The 17,277-nt window shown below is 48.9% G+C and overlaps 1 protein-coding gene across 1 annotated transcript in view; it reads right to left on the bottom strand.

Annotated features, from left to right (window-relative positions):
• RP1L1 (RP1 like 1) overlaps nucleotides 1–17,277 on the bottom strand; it is a 48,799-nt gene that overhangs the window by 25,551 nt on the left and 5,971 nt on the right. The window contains exons 2-7 of the mRNA XM_060273284.1: nucleotides 13,479–13,647; nucleotides 9,629–12,131; nucleotides 7,291–9,454; nucleotides 6,817–6,915; nucleotides 6,630–6,785; nucleotides 6,068–6,537 (exon numbers count right to left, since the gene is read on the bottom strand). Of these exons, the coding sequence (XP_060129267.1) occupies nucleotides 6,068–6,537; nucleotides 6,630–6,785; nucleotides 6,817–6,915; nucleotides 7,291–9,454; nucleotides 9,629–12,131; nucleotides 13,479–13,647 (5,561 nt within the window). The remainder of the gene's footprint in view (nucleotides 1–6,067; nucleotides 6,538–6,629; nucleotides 6,786–6,816; nucleotides 6,916–7,290; nucleotides 9,455–9,628; nucleotides 12,132–13,478; nucleotides 13,648–17,277) is intronic.

The following is a 17,277-nucleotide window of genomic DNA, read 5'->3' as shown; positions in this document are numbered from 1 at the left end:
AAAGCTATCTCCTCTAATATTAAGCATTTTTGTAATTATTATTATTTAAACCAAATGCATGCAGCTTTCCGCATGTTACGTGGCTGGAGAACTGTGTTTTCGAAATTCAGAGACGTACAAAATTCAAAAGTAGGAAGGTTCACGTTTACGCATGAGCTGGACTGAATTTCTGCCCCAGCCCTCCTGCTGTTTTTGGAATAACACCCTGTTCTAGTTTGGTCCTGAGAAAGGCGCTCTATCCATTCATCTGGATAGCCTGGGCTACAGACCTTCTGGGTACCTTGCCTGAATCCACACTCTTTTCCCCGAGGTGGTTAAAGTCATCCAAAGGTGAGGCTGATCAGATTAGATCCACAAACTGCTTCTGCAGTTGGTCAGCTGCCACAGGAGGCTGACAATGTAATTAATTCCGCCAGTGATAAGAATGGAGCCGTGGAAGTCTTTCACTCTCCTCTTTGCACCTTTGGGACGGAACATGATGCAATGACTTTAAGCTGGCTTTGCAAACACGACTCTGCAGAATTGACGGGGGGGGGGGTGACGTCGGCTGTGGCCATGGTGATTTTCTCTTCCAAGCAGCTATTTAGGAGCCTGTTTAGCAATGGGCTTCTCTGCTGCGCATCGTGCTACAGTCTTGCCCTTTGCATGGAAATGGGGCCAGATTTACAGTAGGTGTGATGAGGCCCTGAGCTACTGAAGGTAATGGGGCCCTTTCTATGTCCAGCTGTCCTTTGCCAACAACAAATGGTCGCTTTGTGTTGAATATATACTATATGGTAATTTGTGGACCTAATAGGTATCTAAAGCCATTTGCCCATACAGAATGTAGGCACCCTATATATAGAAAGGAGCAAACCAGTGATATTTTAGGGAGCAGGCTAGCAGGCGGGGCCCATGACTTACATCATAGGAGCCTACATAACACACAAACACTGCTGCTGTATGTAGGTTTTATTTTATTTGTTTTTTTATCTTATATTTTGGAAATGTACGTCCGGTTTTTCCCCCCTTTAATTTTTTGGGGGGCCCCCAAGAGAGTGGGGCCCTAAGCTATAGCTTGTTTAGCTTATACGTAAATCTGGCACTGCATGGACACACCCTCTGTGCTGGGGCAGACCCGTGAAATAAATGCCTACCTCTGCTCAGTGGTGCCTGAACGCAGATTCTCATTTCCAGGGCTCCCAGACTCCTGAAAGCAACAGCACCTGCCTCCCTAATCCAGGCATTTGGGGCTCTAGGGTCTGCAATGTGCTTGTGTGGCAGTGGGAGGGGGTGGGTAGGAAATGTGAACCCCCCCCCACCATTCCAGATTCTAGCCCCTTACTTCTTCCATGTGGGCGTTAATGCACTCCCTCAACTCAAGAGAGAGCAAAGGTCTGGGCTTCCACAGTCAGCCTGGATAGCTCAGTTGGTTAGAGCCTGGTGCTGATGATGCCAAGGTTGCGGGTTCTATCCTCATATGGGACAACTACATGTGCCTGTCTTGCGGAGGGTTGGACTAGATGATCCTCAGGGTCCCTTCCAACTCTATGGTAAGATCAGCACGCCCTAGATCTGGGGTTCCCCACGTTGTTCCCTCAGATGCCCCCTTGGCACGCACCAAGACCACCTGACTCCCCACTTTTAGTGAAAGTTTTGTCAACTCCCTCTTCATTTTTTGACTCTGTTTTAATTCTCTCTTTTATATTTTTTTAATTTAATGTGCCGAGCCTATTTTGGGCTATTTTATGCTTTACATATATCCGTATATTAGATTTTTGGCGCTGGCACCTAAACCTTTGCATCATTGTCTTAGGGTAATTTAAATGCTATTACGCCAGCAATATCGCCTTGAATTATGTTTTGTTGCTTGTCTCTGGCATTTTTGTATTGTTTTATTTTGCTATGACTGTATGCTAACACAATAAAGATTTGAGATTTAGATTTTAGATTTAGACTGTGTTTTGTTTTGGGGGCATGGGCGTAGACAGGGGGGCAGGAGGGGGCAGCTGCCCCCCCTAGAAGCAAAAAATTATTGTATTTTACAGACCATAACCAGCACTTTCCCCCTCCAAAAACTGAAGTGGAAAGGGCTTTGCTTTAGCAAGAGCAGCTCTCCACTTGCTGGGGGTGGGGGGTGGCGGGAACACAGCTGTAACAAAAACACATCAAATAAATAAAGCAAAGTGGCTACCGGTACTTAAGCAGTTAAGACAATGGATCAGAATATCCCTTCAGGCAAGGTTCACCCTATTCACCCTATTGTTCTTCAGTGAGAGATGTTAATGAGCATTCAGGGATCACATTAACAGTTCTATTGCGGATTTAATGAGGGTGCAGAGGGGGGGGGGAGAGGCACCTAGGCCTCTAGGAGTTGGCTGCTATGCCTAGGAGTAGGACAATTCAAGAAAGCAGAATGATGCATATGCTATGGTAATATATCAATAGAATCATGGAATTGTAGTCGGAAGGGACCACAAGGGTCATCTAGTCCAACCCCCTGCAATGCAGGAATTTTTTCCTAAAGTGGGGCTTGAACCCACAACATGGTTGAAATATTATGCTGATATGCAGCAACGCCTCGGAGCCGTCGTGACTGCGGCCGTGCCTTGCCTCGCCCTCGCTCGCCCTGTCACCCCCTCTCGCCTGCCCGACCCTCCCGTCCTCTCCAGCCAAGCAGGGTAGCTGCCGCCGCTGCCAGCCCCAGAAGCACAAGGTGGCCGCTGCCGCCGCCACTGCCGCCGCCACGATGTCGTCAGGCCAGCTGGCCCTGTAGCCCCGCCCACGTTCCCAATTTGTGGCCCTGCCCCTGAACGACCATGGCTTTCCCCCCCCCCTAGTTTTGATCCTGGCTACGCCCCTGTTTGGGTGTGTAGGTGTTTTGCCAGTTTTATTTTTGGGGGGGAGGCACATGATTCTGAGAAAGAAAGTGCTTTTTTGTGCAATTAAACAATGGAATCCACTCTCATGGGAGGCAGCGACGGCCACCAAAGTCCAAAGTAGAAGGCTAATTTAAAAGAGGATTGGATGAATTCAAGGAAGAGGAGAGCAGTACCAGTGGCTATTAGGCATTGTGGCTCGGCTCTGCCTCCTCAGTCGGAGGCAGCGATGCTTCGGAATCCCAGTTGCTCAAAACCACAGGAGGGGAGAGTTGCTCTTGTGTTCGAATCCTGCTTGCAGGTTTCCCACAGGTAACTGGCTGGCTACCGTGGGAATAGGATAGTGGCCTGGATGGGCCTGATTCAGCAAGCTCTGAGCATCACCAGTTTTTCTTCTGGGTAATGGTTATTTTTGTGTGCCTCTGGCAACTTCTCAGATTCCCAAGGAGATGAAACCCCCATCCTAAATGTTCAAGGGAAAATGGAAGAATCCCAATAGTGTCTTTGCATCCAATGTGCAAACCAATTCTGGTGTGTGTGTGTGTGTGTGTGTGTGTGTGTGTGTGTCCCCGCCTGCAGCTTCCAATCTCCAGTCTCTGTCTCCTCCCAGCACCCTTTTCCTTGTTTCACTGGAAAATCCAATTCTTGGAGCCTGACTGGCAAAGAGGAGACTTGGGGAGGGTTGGCAAAGGAAAAGTATTGAGGATCAAAGCAGCCAGCCTCTCCTTGTGCTGACATTTGGCGATGCTTTGCAGGAAATATTTGTGGGAATCGAAGCTCACCAGCCTCTTCCCATCTCTGCTCCTGATGTTTCTGCCCATGTTCATGCTTAGAAGCAAGGTGAGGCCTTTATGCAAGGAGCAGAGAGTCTCGAATTAGAGAGCTCAGCCCCAGAGCATTTCCTGGCTGACCTACAGAAGCAGCTCACGCGGCACAAAGGTTCAGAGCAAGGGAGGCAGCTAAAATTAGACACGCTGCCAGGTTCAATTGAGAACTAGAAACTTGCGTATTCTAGTCCAACCCCCCACAATGCAGGAATCTTTTGCCCAATGTGGGGCTCGAACCCACGACCCTGGGATTAAGAGTCTCATGCGCATGATAGCCATCTTCGGATATCTAGAGGCTGCAGCTTTGCTGTTAGGCAGATTGTCGTGATTATCTCAGGGGGCAGATTTGGGGGCAGCAGTGACACCCTTACTGCTGCCCCCACTGAACCTCCTGACCACTCCTCATGGCTGGAGAACTCCCTGTATCACACCCCATATCATGTCATACCCCATACCCTGTCATGTTGTGTGGATGCCTGATGATCGTCTTCCAAAGCAAATACTCTACAGTATTCTGAACTTAAAAATGGAAAGCGTAATGCTGGTGGTCAACAAAAGAGGTTCAAAGACTCTCTCAAGGCAAATCTTAAAAAATGTAGTATAAACACTGACAATTGGGAAACACTGGCCTGCGAGCGCTCCAGTTGGAGAGAAGCCTTTACCAAAGGTGTCATGGGCTTCGAAGATGCTCGAACTCAGAACGAAAGGGAGAAATGTGCTAAGAGGAAGGAACGTTTGGCAAACCCTCACCATGGTCAACTCCCGCCCGGAAACCTACGACCCCACTGTGGAAGGTCTTGTGGATCCAGAATTGGCCCCCACAGTCACTTACGGACTCACTGTTAAGACCGTGTTCATGGAAGACCATCTTACTCGGCTACGAGTGATTGCCAAAGATGATGCTGGGAAAATGGGACTCAAAGGCAGTTAGGGCACCATCTTGTGAGTCACCACAATATATTGAGCCACCTGGGAAGGGCTATTACATGGGTCAAGGGTGGGAGAAAGGATCGTGAGCTTCCCCCTCTGCAACCAGTAGGTCGTTTTGACCAGTGGGGTTGCCCCCATGCCAGCCTCCCAATGCATTTGGGAAAGGGGTTGCCTGCAATCCACCCAAACCAGCGGGTTCAAATGACAAGAAATGGGATTTCGTCTGGAATTTAGGAGGAACTCCCTGGTGGTATTGGCTGTTTGACAGAGGAGCAGCCTGCAATGCAAGGGGCAGGACTCCTTGGAAGTGGGTTGGGACAAATGACCTTTGAGGTACCTTCCAAGTGCATGGTTCTAGCTTCCCATTGGGGTGGGGCATTTTTAAAAAATAAAATAAAGAAAACATGGATAAACAAATCAGGTTTGTTTTATTTTCTCATGTGATGCTCATCCATTTTCCACATTTCATTCACATTTACATGCTTGACTAAAAACAAACAATTAAAAAAAGCTAATTTTTTTTTACAAAATATAAAAAGGCAGGGGGAACCCACACATTTGGAAAGACAGCCTCCTTGCTGCTTAAACCAGACACATTTTATACAGCGGTGCAAATGAGATTTGATTGTTCTTTTCCATCAACCATTTCCCCCTGGAAAGCTACAATTCGCTTGGTGGGGGGGGGGGCAGGGAACAGAGATATACAATATTGCTGCCTTTCCCTCCTCAAGTAAAAGGGGTGACATATTGTCTCCGTGGTAAACACATAATCTGTTGAGCAAAATTGGATTATATTAAAAGTTCAAGTAAGCTGCGACATTCAAATGACGTGTAAACGTCGTCATGCGTGTGGAAGTGTGTGTGACCTTGTCTATGCGCACGAAACACTTGTGGAACTCCCTGGAACACCGGACAGGTTTGTCCATAAGCGAAGCTTCTCATTCAAGAAGCAAATGCCCCGTCCCCTTGGGAGCAAATGCTTCGCCCTCACGACTTGAGTGCAAGGGGCTCTGAAGGAATTCCAGTTTGCGATGTGCAGAAGACACTCCCTGTAATGCAATATTCGCCACAGGAAGTTGCTTATCTGCACTGCTGTGGCCGATTCCGCCCCCCCCGCCCCCCCCGGTTACAAAGATGCACAGGTATTTGCGCTGTCAATATATGCAAACAGCATGGAAGGGAATCGGAGGGTGAGAGATGTCTGGTTTAGTAGGACTTGAGAAAACAGACGCTTCTCCGATGGTCCCCTGGGTCTTGGATGGCTTATTCTAAAAGTCCAGGTCATCTTGATCAATCGCCTCTGAGCTCGCCTCCTTTTTAGGGACTGAGCCGCTTCCACCTTTGCTCTTTTCAGTTTTGGGTTTCTTCTTTGCCTGAGGGGATGCTCGGTCTTCTTCTCCCTCTTCCTCTTCCTCTTCTTCTTCCTCCTCCTCCTGTTCACTATCTGGGTACATCTTTGTAGGTTTGGCCTCTGCGTCGCCTTCTGCCTCTCCATCCTCACCACCATCACCCTCCAATTCCTTACAGTCTTCGTCTTCTTCTTCGCCATTCCCCTCCTCAGACCCTTTCTGGGATTGCTGGGAACAATTCCCCATAGAAGAGAAGGCGGACCTTTTTCTCTGGGTCTCTGCCCCTTCGGTGGCTCCTTCTTCCGTTTCTCTGGGGTCTTCACTGCCACCATCCTGCCCAGGTTCATTGCCCTCGTCTGCCTCTGCTTCCTCGCCGTTCGCCTCTGCTTCATTTTCTCCTGCTTCTTCTACTTCTGCCGTTTCATACTCTGCCTCTGGCTTGGCATCGTCCTCATCCTCTTCTGCACCGTCTGCCGGAGGCTGTTCCTCTTCTTCTGCTGGTGCCTCAGAGACCTCGCCATCATCGTTTTCTGCACATTCAGGTTCATTTCCTTGGTTATCTTCTTCAACTGCCTCTGGATCGGCTGCCGTTTTAGGTTCCTCTGCAGCTGCTTCTTCTTCGTCTACTGCCTCTTCTTCCTCATTCATTTCCCCCTCTCCTTCACTTTTGGCTCCCACTTCCTCATCTTCTTCCATTGCAACCACCGTTCCCCCCTCTTGTTCCTCTGCTTCCACTTCCTCTCCCCCTTCTTCCTCTTCCCTCTCCCTTCCCTCTCCCTCCTTTTCTTCTGCTTCTGCTTCTTCTCCTTCCCCCTCCTTTTCTTCTGCTTCCTCCTCCCCCTTTTCTTCTACTTCCTCCCCCTTTTCTTCTTCTGCTTCCTTTTCTTCATCTACTTCTTCTTCCTCCTCCCCCTTTTCTTCTACTTTCTCTTCATTTTCTTCTACTTCCTCCCCCTTTTCTTCTTCTGCTTCCTCCTCCCCCTTTTCTTCATCTACTTCCTCTTCCTCCTCCTCCCCCTTTTCTTCTACTTCCTCCTCATTTTCTTCTACTTCCTCCCCCTTTTCTTCTTCTGCTTCCTCCTCCTTTACTTCCTCTACTTCTGCTTCCTCCTCCCCTTTTTCTTCTACTTCCTCACCCTTTTCTTCTTCTACTTCTTCCTCCTCCTCTCCCTTTTCTTCTATTGCCTCCCCGTTTTCTTCTGCTGCTTCCTCCTCCTTTTCTTCATCTACTTCCTCTTCCTCCCCCTTTTCTTCTACTTCCTCCTCATTTTCTTCTACTTCCTCTCCCTTTTCTTCTTCTGCTTCCCCCTCGCCCTTTTCTTCTACTTCCTCCTCTCCCTCTTCTCCTTCCTCCATTGCTTCCTCTTGTGCTTCACCATATACTTCTTCGTTCACAGTTTCCTCCCCCTCGGCTTCCTCACAGTTCTGGTTTTCTGATGCTTCTTCCTCCCCATCTGCTGGGGCTTCAGCTGCTTCACCTTCGGTCACTTCCTGCTCTACTTCTTCCTCATCAGCCAACACTTCCTGCTCTGCCTCAGCTTCAGTGGCCTCCCCTTCTGCTTCCTCTTCTGCGATGTCCTCTTCTGCCTTGCCTCTCTGCATCCTCAGGATTTGCTGTAGGTCAAAGGCCTTCACAATGGGGGCATTGGCTGCCACCACCGGCCCTCGAGACCTCAGGGCTTTGGCCTCCATCTTCTTCTGGAAGCAGGCATCACAAGGGCAGTACTCCTCTTCCCCAGGGGGGTCACTTATGTCGTCTCTAATGGTCGTACTGAAAAAATCCAATTCCTCATCTAATTCCCTTGTCTCGCGCGGCTTGCTGCGGTCATTGTAGAGGGACATTTTGTGAATGCTCTGCAAACGGCGCCTTCGGTTTTCCACTTGCAGGATGGAAGAATCACGGCGCAGCTCCTCATCCGGAGGCCTCGGGACCCTCCTGCCCGCCCTGCTTCTGATTTTCCCTAACTCTTTCTCGATGCTCTTTTGGATCCTCCGGCTCACTTCCTCTTTCAGCTGTGCAATCATCAAGTCCAACTCCTCACTATTTGGCAAGTTCCACTTCACCTTGAAATCATTCATGGCGCTGACATAGTGAGCCATGAATTCCTTCTCGATCTTTTTCAAAAGCTTTAGCACCCAAACCGGGTCGGGGTCGATAGATTTCTGTGGGGTGATGAGGGAAGCTTTTGCTGTGGGTTGGCGGGAAACTATGTTGCTGGTTACTGTGTCAGCTTCTGACTCATCCACCAGCTGATTTTCGACACTCGCTTGGGGTTCTCTCTTATTTGTGTTTGGGTCGGGTTCAGCTTGACTGTTGCTTGGCTCTTCAGCATTCTCTTGATTATTGCTTGGCTCTTCAGCTGCTTCATCACCATTCTCTTGGTTGTCGCTTGGCTCTTCAGCCGCTTCAACATTCTCTTGATCATCGCTTGGCTCTTCAGCCACTTCAACATTTTCTTGATCGTCACTTGGCTCTTCAGCAACTTCAACATTCTCTTGATCATCGCTTGGCTCTTCAGCCACTTCATCACCATTCTCTTGATCATCGCTTGGCTCTTCAGCCACTTCAACATTCTCTTGATTATCGCTTGGCTCTTCAGCCACTTCATCACCATTCTCTTGATTGTTGCTTGGCTCTTCATCAGCTTCATCAGCGTTCTCTTGACTGGGACTCTCTTCTACTTCCTTGATAGTGGGGTCCTCTTGGGTCTGCTCAACAGAGTCTACACCAGCATTATCAGTTTCTGCCTGTTCCACCTCGACATCCTCCATTTCTTCTTCTCCAACAACTTCTTTATCTTCCTCCTCCTCCTCACCAACATCGCTGCCCTGGTTCTCATTGGTTTCTGTCACCTCCTCTCCTCCAGTAGAGGCTGCCTTTTCATCTCCTTCAGATTTTAAGCAAGGCTGGGAATGCTCCTCTTCCTCTTCCTCACTACAGCCTCCCTCTTGTTCTGCCTCCTCTTTCTCCTCTTCTTTGGTGGGCTTGGATCCGTTCGTTTTCTCTGGCGACAAGGCACAGTCTCGGGCACCAGCAACACTCCCCTCTCCTGAGCCTCCATCGCCACTGCTCACATCCACCCCAGAAGAGGACAAGGGTGTGAAGTCACCATCTTTATGGTCCTTGAAAGTGGAGGGCACTTTTTCAGGGGCTTCTCCTTGGAGGCCTGAGCTCGTGCCACCTTTCTCTGACGTGCACCCAAACCAGAGAGCCTGGAAAATGTTCAAGAGCTCAGTGTACCTTGGCCTGTTCAGGCATTTGCTGGACTTGCTTGAGGGGTCCAGCTCTTCGTCAAGGATCTGCAGGCTAGCCAGGCACGTGATCAGAATGTTTGCCGAGTTGCTGAGCTTTCTGCCCATCGTAGGGGAGACTTCAGGCAAGCTGTGTGAACGGTCCAACTTGGCTTCTTGCTTGGAAGCCAGCAGCGCCTTCATGATCTGCACAGAGGTCTGGATGGTGCTGGGCAAGTCCTTTTTGTGGTTGTTCTGGCTGGAGATGACAGAGTGGTTGCATTCTGCTTGGCCTGCCTTAGCCTCTTCTGAAACCGCTTTGGAAGCTGCCTCATCAATGAGATCCTCGTCGGCTCCCTCCTCAATGGCCCCCTCAACGCCCCCCTCCTCAGCTGCCTCCTTGGCTGCCACTTCTTCTTCTTCTTCCTCCTCCTCCTCCTCTTTCTTTCCTTCCAACTCCTCTCCCAACGATTCCTGGTTGTTTGAGCAACTGGGCATTTCAGCATCCAGTTCTGTGCCGTCTCCGTCATCCTGCATCTCGCATTTCATCAGCAGAGTCTTCGAGGGAATCTTCCTCAACCACTCGTGCACAACTTCTTCTGGAGAGGCATTGGGAAGAGAAGAAGGGATGACATCCTCATCGCCTTCCACCTCGGCCTCTCCTTGGCAGGATCCTGCCTCGTCATTCAGCGCTTCAGAAGGATCCCCCGGCCTGTTCTCCGCCTCCATTTCACTGGGCTGCGAATGGGCTGCTTCCTCTTCCCCTTTGCTTGCAGCTGGCTCTGACTCAGCGGTGCTGGCATTGTTAGGTTTCTTCTTCAGCACAGCAGACCGACTTTTTTTGTCGCTTGGCCTCCCTTTCGGGGGAGCTGGGCAGTGCAAACTGTACATGGACGCAGACTCTGATGCCAAAGCTTGGCTAGAGTGTTCTGTGTTGGCATGGAGGCTGCTTTTCTTCCTCCTCGGCTTCGAGGACTGCGCCATGCTCGACTGCGAGCCAGCATGCTCGCTCCTGCCTGACGCCTCTGTCTCTGCGCATTTACTCTCCGAACGGGAAGACACAATCGACTGGATGCTCCCAAGGCCATTGTTTCTCACTGCCACCCTGCAGCCGCATTTGGAGCATGTGGATTCGAGCACGCTCCCCGGCCTTGATGGTCCGTCAGTTCCATTTTCCCCGTTGGAATTGGAGAAGCTGGAGCCAGGAGATGATTCCTTGCTGGAGGAATCCGGCTGGCCGCCCTTCTTGGTGCTCTTGGAGGACTGGCTGCAATGCCTGGAAGAGCTGCTTGCACTCTCCACCTTGTTGGCGGGAGGTGCCGCCGCTTCGCTTAAGGACGACACGTTGGAACGAGGAGAGCTTGAGTCGTGAGATGCATGGCACCCGCCCTCTCTTCCCTCCATCTCTGGGGAGCTTTTGGAGTAGCAAGAGGCCCTGCTGCTCGACCGTGCATCTTCTGCACGCAGAGACCTTTTTGTCCTCTTTTTCTTGATGGTGGACACCCTGGAGACTTTGGCGCCTGCCTCTCGGTGACTGCGGCTGTGCTTGCTCCTCCTGGAGCAAGAGGAAGCCGCTGCGCTGCACACCTGCGTTTCATTGCTGTCTCCTCTCTGGCTATTCCCATCGCAAGCTTTGGAATGGAAGGACCGTTCTGTGGAGCAGCTCCCACACTGGCTGACTTCATCCCTGACCGATTGGTTGGAGGCCACATTTTCCAAGGCGGAATGAACTTCGCTGGTTTCCTCTTGTTCCTTGTCCGCCTCTTCCTCCACGGAGAATGAAGAGATTGGCTGAGCATCTTCTGAAGGCTCATCCGGGTTGCCTCTTGTCTCAGGTGTGGTACACTGAACGGATTGGCTGCAGGGGCTCTTCGGAGAGGACGGGCAGCTGGCCTCTTCCAATTCAACCTCTTCCCTCGCCTCGATGCTACGGGAGGAGATGGTCCTCACCACGCTGCTGCTCTCCTCGCACACTTTGATCTGGCTTTCTGTGGAACAGCAAGATGATTTTGACCTGCTGCTCCCTGCCCTGCTGCCGTTGCCCTCCATTCCTTCTGCAGTCGCTGTGGCACTGTCCTCATTTTGGGCATTGGCTAAGCAAGCTGCGGAATCCATTTCCACGGGTGACCCCCTTTTGCTCGTGTTGCTCTGGCCATGTTGACAACGGCATTTTTTGACCACACGGTATTCTACCCTGTTCTCTACAGTCTCCGAGTAACATGAGGATTCCCGTACGACATGCTTGGAATATTCTTCTCCGCTGGACAAGGTATGGCTGCTCTCGACGGAGGCCGTCTTTTTGCGGACGACCCTACGGTGGGACGATGTGCTCGAGCAAGAAGAGTGGGTGTACCAGGTGTTCTTGACCCATGGCTCCTCTTTCTGGGAAGCATGCATAGGGTTCTTCCAAATGTCATAGTCTTTGCACGGCTTGCCACAATTGCGGCAACATGCCTCCTCATTTTCGGACACGTCAAGGTTCGAGATGTAGGAATCGGCATCGCAGGGATATAATGAGTCGTCCACTTCTGAGCTCGCCTCCGGGTTCTCTTTCTCTGTGGGGTCTGTTCCATTGTCTTCGTCTATGCCCATCTCTTCACAGGGTATCTTGCCTCTCAGACTGGACTTCTTGATATGTGTGGACCACTGGAGCGTCTCATCGTTGAGCAGGCGGAAGCGGACTTTCATCTCAACGGACAGGCTGCCATCTTTGTTCACGTGCACCCTCTTCTCGATGTCATCGTTGACCAAGGAATGAACCAGGTTGCCCGCTTTGGAGTGTGGGCAGTGGCTCAAGCAGGGGGCGCAATTCTCTGGCGATGTTGCAAGGCCGTTTGGATAGGATTTTTCCGACGACAAAGAGAATCTCGTGGAGCGATTGCTCAAGGCCGACCGGGGGTGAATCACACTCTTCTTGGCTTTGAGTCCAAAGTTCACTGGAGTTTGCAGGAGATGGGGGTGTTGAGGAAACACAAAAAGGAAAAATATAAGGAATTATGCCAACCATACAGCGGTACTTAAGATAGTAAACTGCGAGCTCAGTGATATTATTATTATTACTACTACTACTACTATTACCTGCCCTTTGCCATAAAGTCCCAAGGTGGCTTACAACATCAAAACATCAAAAACAATTTAAAACAACCCACAGCATTAATATAAGGTGGGTCCTAAAAACATATGCCTCAGGTGTTAAAAGCCAAGGTACAGAGGTTGCTGCTGCTGCTGCTGTTTTATGACCTGTCTGACACTTAAGAATCTGCAACATCTTCAAAGCCCTATGGCTGTTTGCAAAGGGCTTTTAAGGCAGCCCCTCCCCTCCGGACACAAGAGCCTCAAATGGGAGCAGGGGGAGGCCCTTTGCAAAAGTGCTCTTTGGAACTGCCAGTCCTTTCAACATCACTCAAGCGACATTTAGAGGAGGATGCAAAATCAATTTTTAATGCAGCCTCCCCACTTTAAACATTCCCCCAAGTTCCCATCTGAGCTACAGAATTGCTGTAAAGAAAATTGTTATGTATTGGTTTAATTTGTGTACACGAGTTTCTCTGCTAGTCCTGTAACTACCTTTCCCACTCCAGGGCGATTCAAATGAGTGCGGTGACAGTTGCTATTGGTTAACTTGTTAGCACAATTTGGATCCTCACTCTGATAGGGTCCCGCCAAAATCTAAATGTATCCTTTCCCCAACCCCTGCTCCTGAGAGTATGAAAGGAGCTCACCCTTTCCCTCCAGTCAGTCAAGATTCCTACTGCAATAAAGAAGACTGTTCTTGTTATACTTGACTCCTAGGTGTTCCTTGCTAGTATGCTGAATCACTATTCTGAGATGACTTCACGAAGAGCTGAAATCGCACTCACGACATAACAAAAATAATAATTCTTTAGCTGTGATCCCTGCATTGCAGGGGTTTGGACTAAATGTCCCTTTGGGCCCCTTCCAACCCTGAAATTATCTGATTCATTATACCAGCATTTAAACAAATGAAATTAATTTCAGTCAGGATAAGTTAAATGGAACCTCCATGGTCAGGGGCAGTGTACCCTTGGCTTCTAGATGCTGGAATATAACCAAGTGTTTCCCAAGGCACCTGAGTGGCTGCTGTCTGCAGTCTGAATACAGACCTACATGGATCCTCATTCTGATCCAGGAAGGCCATCCAGATTAGGTCACTTCACCCCTGAGACCTTTGGATGGGGTGGGTGACCAACACGTTTTCCAGAAAAAGAACGAACTGCTTCCAAACCACCAACCCAAATCCAGCCCCCTGCCCTCTTTCTTACTTTCGTGGTTTTCGCCAACGTTGCCTCTGCTGTTGGACTGTGAAGGCAGGCCGGGCAGCTTTTCCGAGGAGGGCTTCCTGGGGTTTTCCACCACGATGGGCTTGAAGGGCTCTCTCCCCACACAGACGAGGACATTGGGGCAGTGCAGCAGAGCTTGCATGTTGTCAATCTGGAGGGGAGGCATGCACAGCAGACGTCAAAACTGGACTTATCTTACACATCACTTGGGAAGACAGGCGAACTAATACCAGTGTACTGGAAGAAGCAAAGATCACCAGGAGTCGAAGCAATGATTCTTCAACATCAACTTTGTTGGACTGGTCATGTTGTGCGGATGCCTGATGATCGTCTTCCAAAGCAACTGCTCTATTCTGAACTTAAAAATGGAAAGCGTAATGCTGGTGGACAACAAAAGAGGTTCAATGACACTCTCAATGCAAATCTTAAAAAATGTAGTATAAACACCGACAACTGGGAAACACTGGCCTGCGAGCGCTCCAATTGGAGAACACCCTTTACCAAAGGTGTCATGTGCTTTGACACTCGAACTCAGGACGCAAGGGAGAAACGTGCTAAGAGGAAGGCACGCTTGGCAAATCCACACTGTGATCAACTCCCGCTCGGAAACCAATGTCCCCACTGTGGAAGGATGTGTGGATCCAGAATTGGCCTCCACAGTCACTTACAGACTCATTGTTAAAACCGTGTTCATGGAAGACAATCTTACTTTGCTATGAGTGAACGCCGAAGAAGAAGAAGATCCAGTTGTACCAGAGGCTTGCAACTTACACAGGTTTTATTTGTGCAATCATAGCATTATGAACTTCGTGTGTGTGTGTGTGTGTGTGTGTGTGTGTGTGTGTGTGTGTGTGTGTGTCTATCTGCTAGGAAACTAAGGAAGCTTAAGCTTCAGGACCCCTAACCTTGGAGGGCCCCCAGAACCAACTTTAGTCCACATTGCTTAAACATTTTGGGTCTAATAGACCCAATTTGCATTGCATGACTCAGATTGATTTGTTGTTGTTGTTGTTGATGTTGTTGTTGTTGTTAATATTTCAAAGATCCCAAAGTCTGAGAGTCAGTACCACAGATGTTGTGCAGGTGTGGTGGAACAACCCCATGGAAGCAGATAACAGTGGTTACCCAGACCTTGTTGCTGGTTGCAAAGAACCCCCATGAAAGTTCAAGCTTCAGGGCCCCCAAAATGTAGGTCGGCCACTGACTTGGCTGAAATTAAAATTAAAATTGGGTGTGGGAGAGAAGGGGGAAACCATTGCAAGGGGCCGTTCAACATCTTGGAAGAGGTTCCAGAGACTATGTGAATGTCTCTCAGAGCCCGGAAAGCAAGGCAGAAAGCTTTAAAAGCTCTTTCCATTCCAGGTTTCCCCACCACGGGAAGAGTTTTTAAGCCCTCTGCCTTGCCTTCCGGGCTTTGGAAAGGTGGCACATGGGTTCGGAAGGCGTTCGTGAGATCTGGCAAGATTTTGTGCCTGCTCCGGAAGGCAAGATCGCTTGCGCAGGGCAGTAGGGCATGTAGAATTTTTCAACATTCAACTTCCGAAAAATGAGGGGGTGCTAAAAATTTGCAACGTGACTTGGGAATCCGAAAGGTATTTCAGTTAAATTAATGCTTGGTAAGTAAAAATGTGTGCAAAATTGCATAGAAATGATTGCCAAGCAGTTTCTGTTTGTTTGTTTGTTTGTTTGTTTGTTTGTTTGTCATTACCTGACATTTTCAGAAGGAAAAATTAAAATTCTTTGGAATTATGAAAGTAGTTTATGTGCTGCTTCATCAAACGTGGACTTGCCAAGCTACTGTCACAAAAATAGTAGCAGGTTATAATTCCTCACATTCCGGAACATATTTGGCCCAGTAGCAGATGGGAAGCCCAAGCCTCACAAAGGAACCCCAACAAGGAGCCTGAAGTTCCTTCGGTCACAGTCCCAAAACCACGGGTCTTCTGCTATAATGTTGCCCAGCATAACTGAGAACTGCCTTCCCCACCCACCTTGTTCTCAGGCTAATCATAGAATCATAGAAGTGTGGAAATGGAAGGGATGACAAGCCCAGCCCCCTGATATGGGGCTCAAATCTACAACCCTGAGATTAAGAGTCTCATGCTCTACTGACTGAGCTATCCCACTTGGGATAACTCCAAGGGGGGTTAAATTCCCAAACATCACAGAGAAATGAAAGGATTACAGTGGTACCTTGGTTCTCAGATGCCTTGGTATTCAAACAACTTGGAACCCAAACACTGCAAACCCGGAAGTAAGTGTTCCGGTTTGCGAACATTTTCCGGAAGCCAAATATGCTCCGTTTTGAGTGCCACGCCTCCATCTTAAGTGTTACACTTCCGATTGGAGTGTTACACTTCCGATTTGAGTGCCACACTTCTGTTTTGAGTGTTACGCTGAGATCGGTCTGTTTTTGCTATTTATTTTGCGTTTTTGTTCTTGCGGCTCTTTTTTGTTTTCTTTTTGTGACTGCGTGGAACCCAGTTCAGCTATTGATTGATTGATTGTGTGACTGCAGTACATTGTTTATTGCTTTCATTTTATGGATCAATGGTCTTGTTAGATAGTAAAGTTCATGTAAAATTGCTGTTTTAGGGGTTTTTTTTTAAAAGTCTGGAACAGATTAATCTGTTTTGCATTACTTTCTATGGGAAAGCGCACTTTGGTTTTGGAACGCTTTGGTTTTGGAACGGACTTCCGGAACGGATTAAGTTTGAGAACCAAGGTACCACTGTGGTTCCGATTCCTGTATAGACCCTTGGTATCCCTCCCAACTCTACAATTCTTTGTTTCTCTGATTCTATTATTAGCTTCCTTACAGTCCCAGTCCAATTCCCCTCCTATTTTAGAGGCTTTTATGGGTTGGTTATTGAAGATCTCTCCTTGCCCCATATCATACGTTCTATGGGTGATGTACATCGCTGGGTTAAACAACTCCCAAAGCGCAAGACATGCATGATATGATATAACAAGTACAGGAATCCAGAACCCAAAGATAGGAACATGAGAGCAAATCAACCTGCCAAAGAATCGATTCGCAAAATTGCGAGACAACTCCTTCATAAGGGATAAAAGATATCAAAAAAAACTAAGATCATGGCCACTGGTCCCATCACCTCCTGGCAAATAGAAGGGGAAGAAATGGAGGCAGCGAGAGTTCCATGATCACTGCAGATGGTGACAGCAGTCACGAAATTAAAAGACGCCTGCTTCTTGGGAGAAAAGCAATGACAAACCTAGACAGCATCTTAAAAAGCAGAGACATCACCTTGCCGACAAAGGTCCGTATAGTTAAAGCTTTGGTTTTCCCAGCAGTGATGTATGGAAGTGAGAGCTGGACCATAAAGAAGGCTGGTCGCCGAAGAATGGATGCTTTTGAATTATGGTGCTGGCGGAGATTCTTGAGAGTCCCATGGACTGCAAGAAGATCAAACCTATCCATTCTGAAGGAAATCAGCCCTAAGTGCTCACTGGAAGGACAGATCCTGAAGCTGAGGCTCCAATACTTTGGCCACCTCATGAGAAGAGAAGACTCCCTGGAAAAGACCCTGATGTTGGGAAAGATGGAGGGCACAAGGAGAAGGGGACAACAGAGGATGAGATGGTTGGACAGTGTTCTCGAAGCTACGAACATGAGTTTGACCAAACTGCAGGAGGCAGTGGAAGACAGGAGTGCCTGGCATGCTCTGGTCCATGGGGTCATGAAGTCGGACACAACTAAACGACTAAACCAGGCATCCCCAAACTTCAGCCCTCCAGATGTTTTGGACTACAATTCCCA

The sequence above is a fragment of the Zootoca vivipara genome, chromosome 3, assembly GCF_963506605.1.
Source record: "Zootoca vivipara chromosome 3, rZooViv1.1, whole genome shotgun sequence".
NCBI classification, from domain to species: Eukaryota; Metazoa; Chordata; class Lepidosauria; order Squamata; family Lacertidae; genus Zootoca; species Zootoca vivipara.
This window is presented reverse-complemented; position numbering and strand designations above follow the sequence as displayed.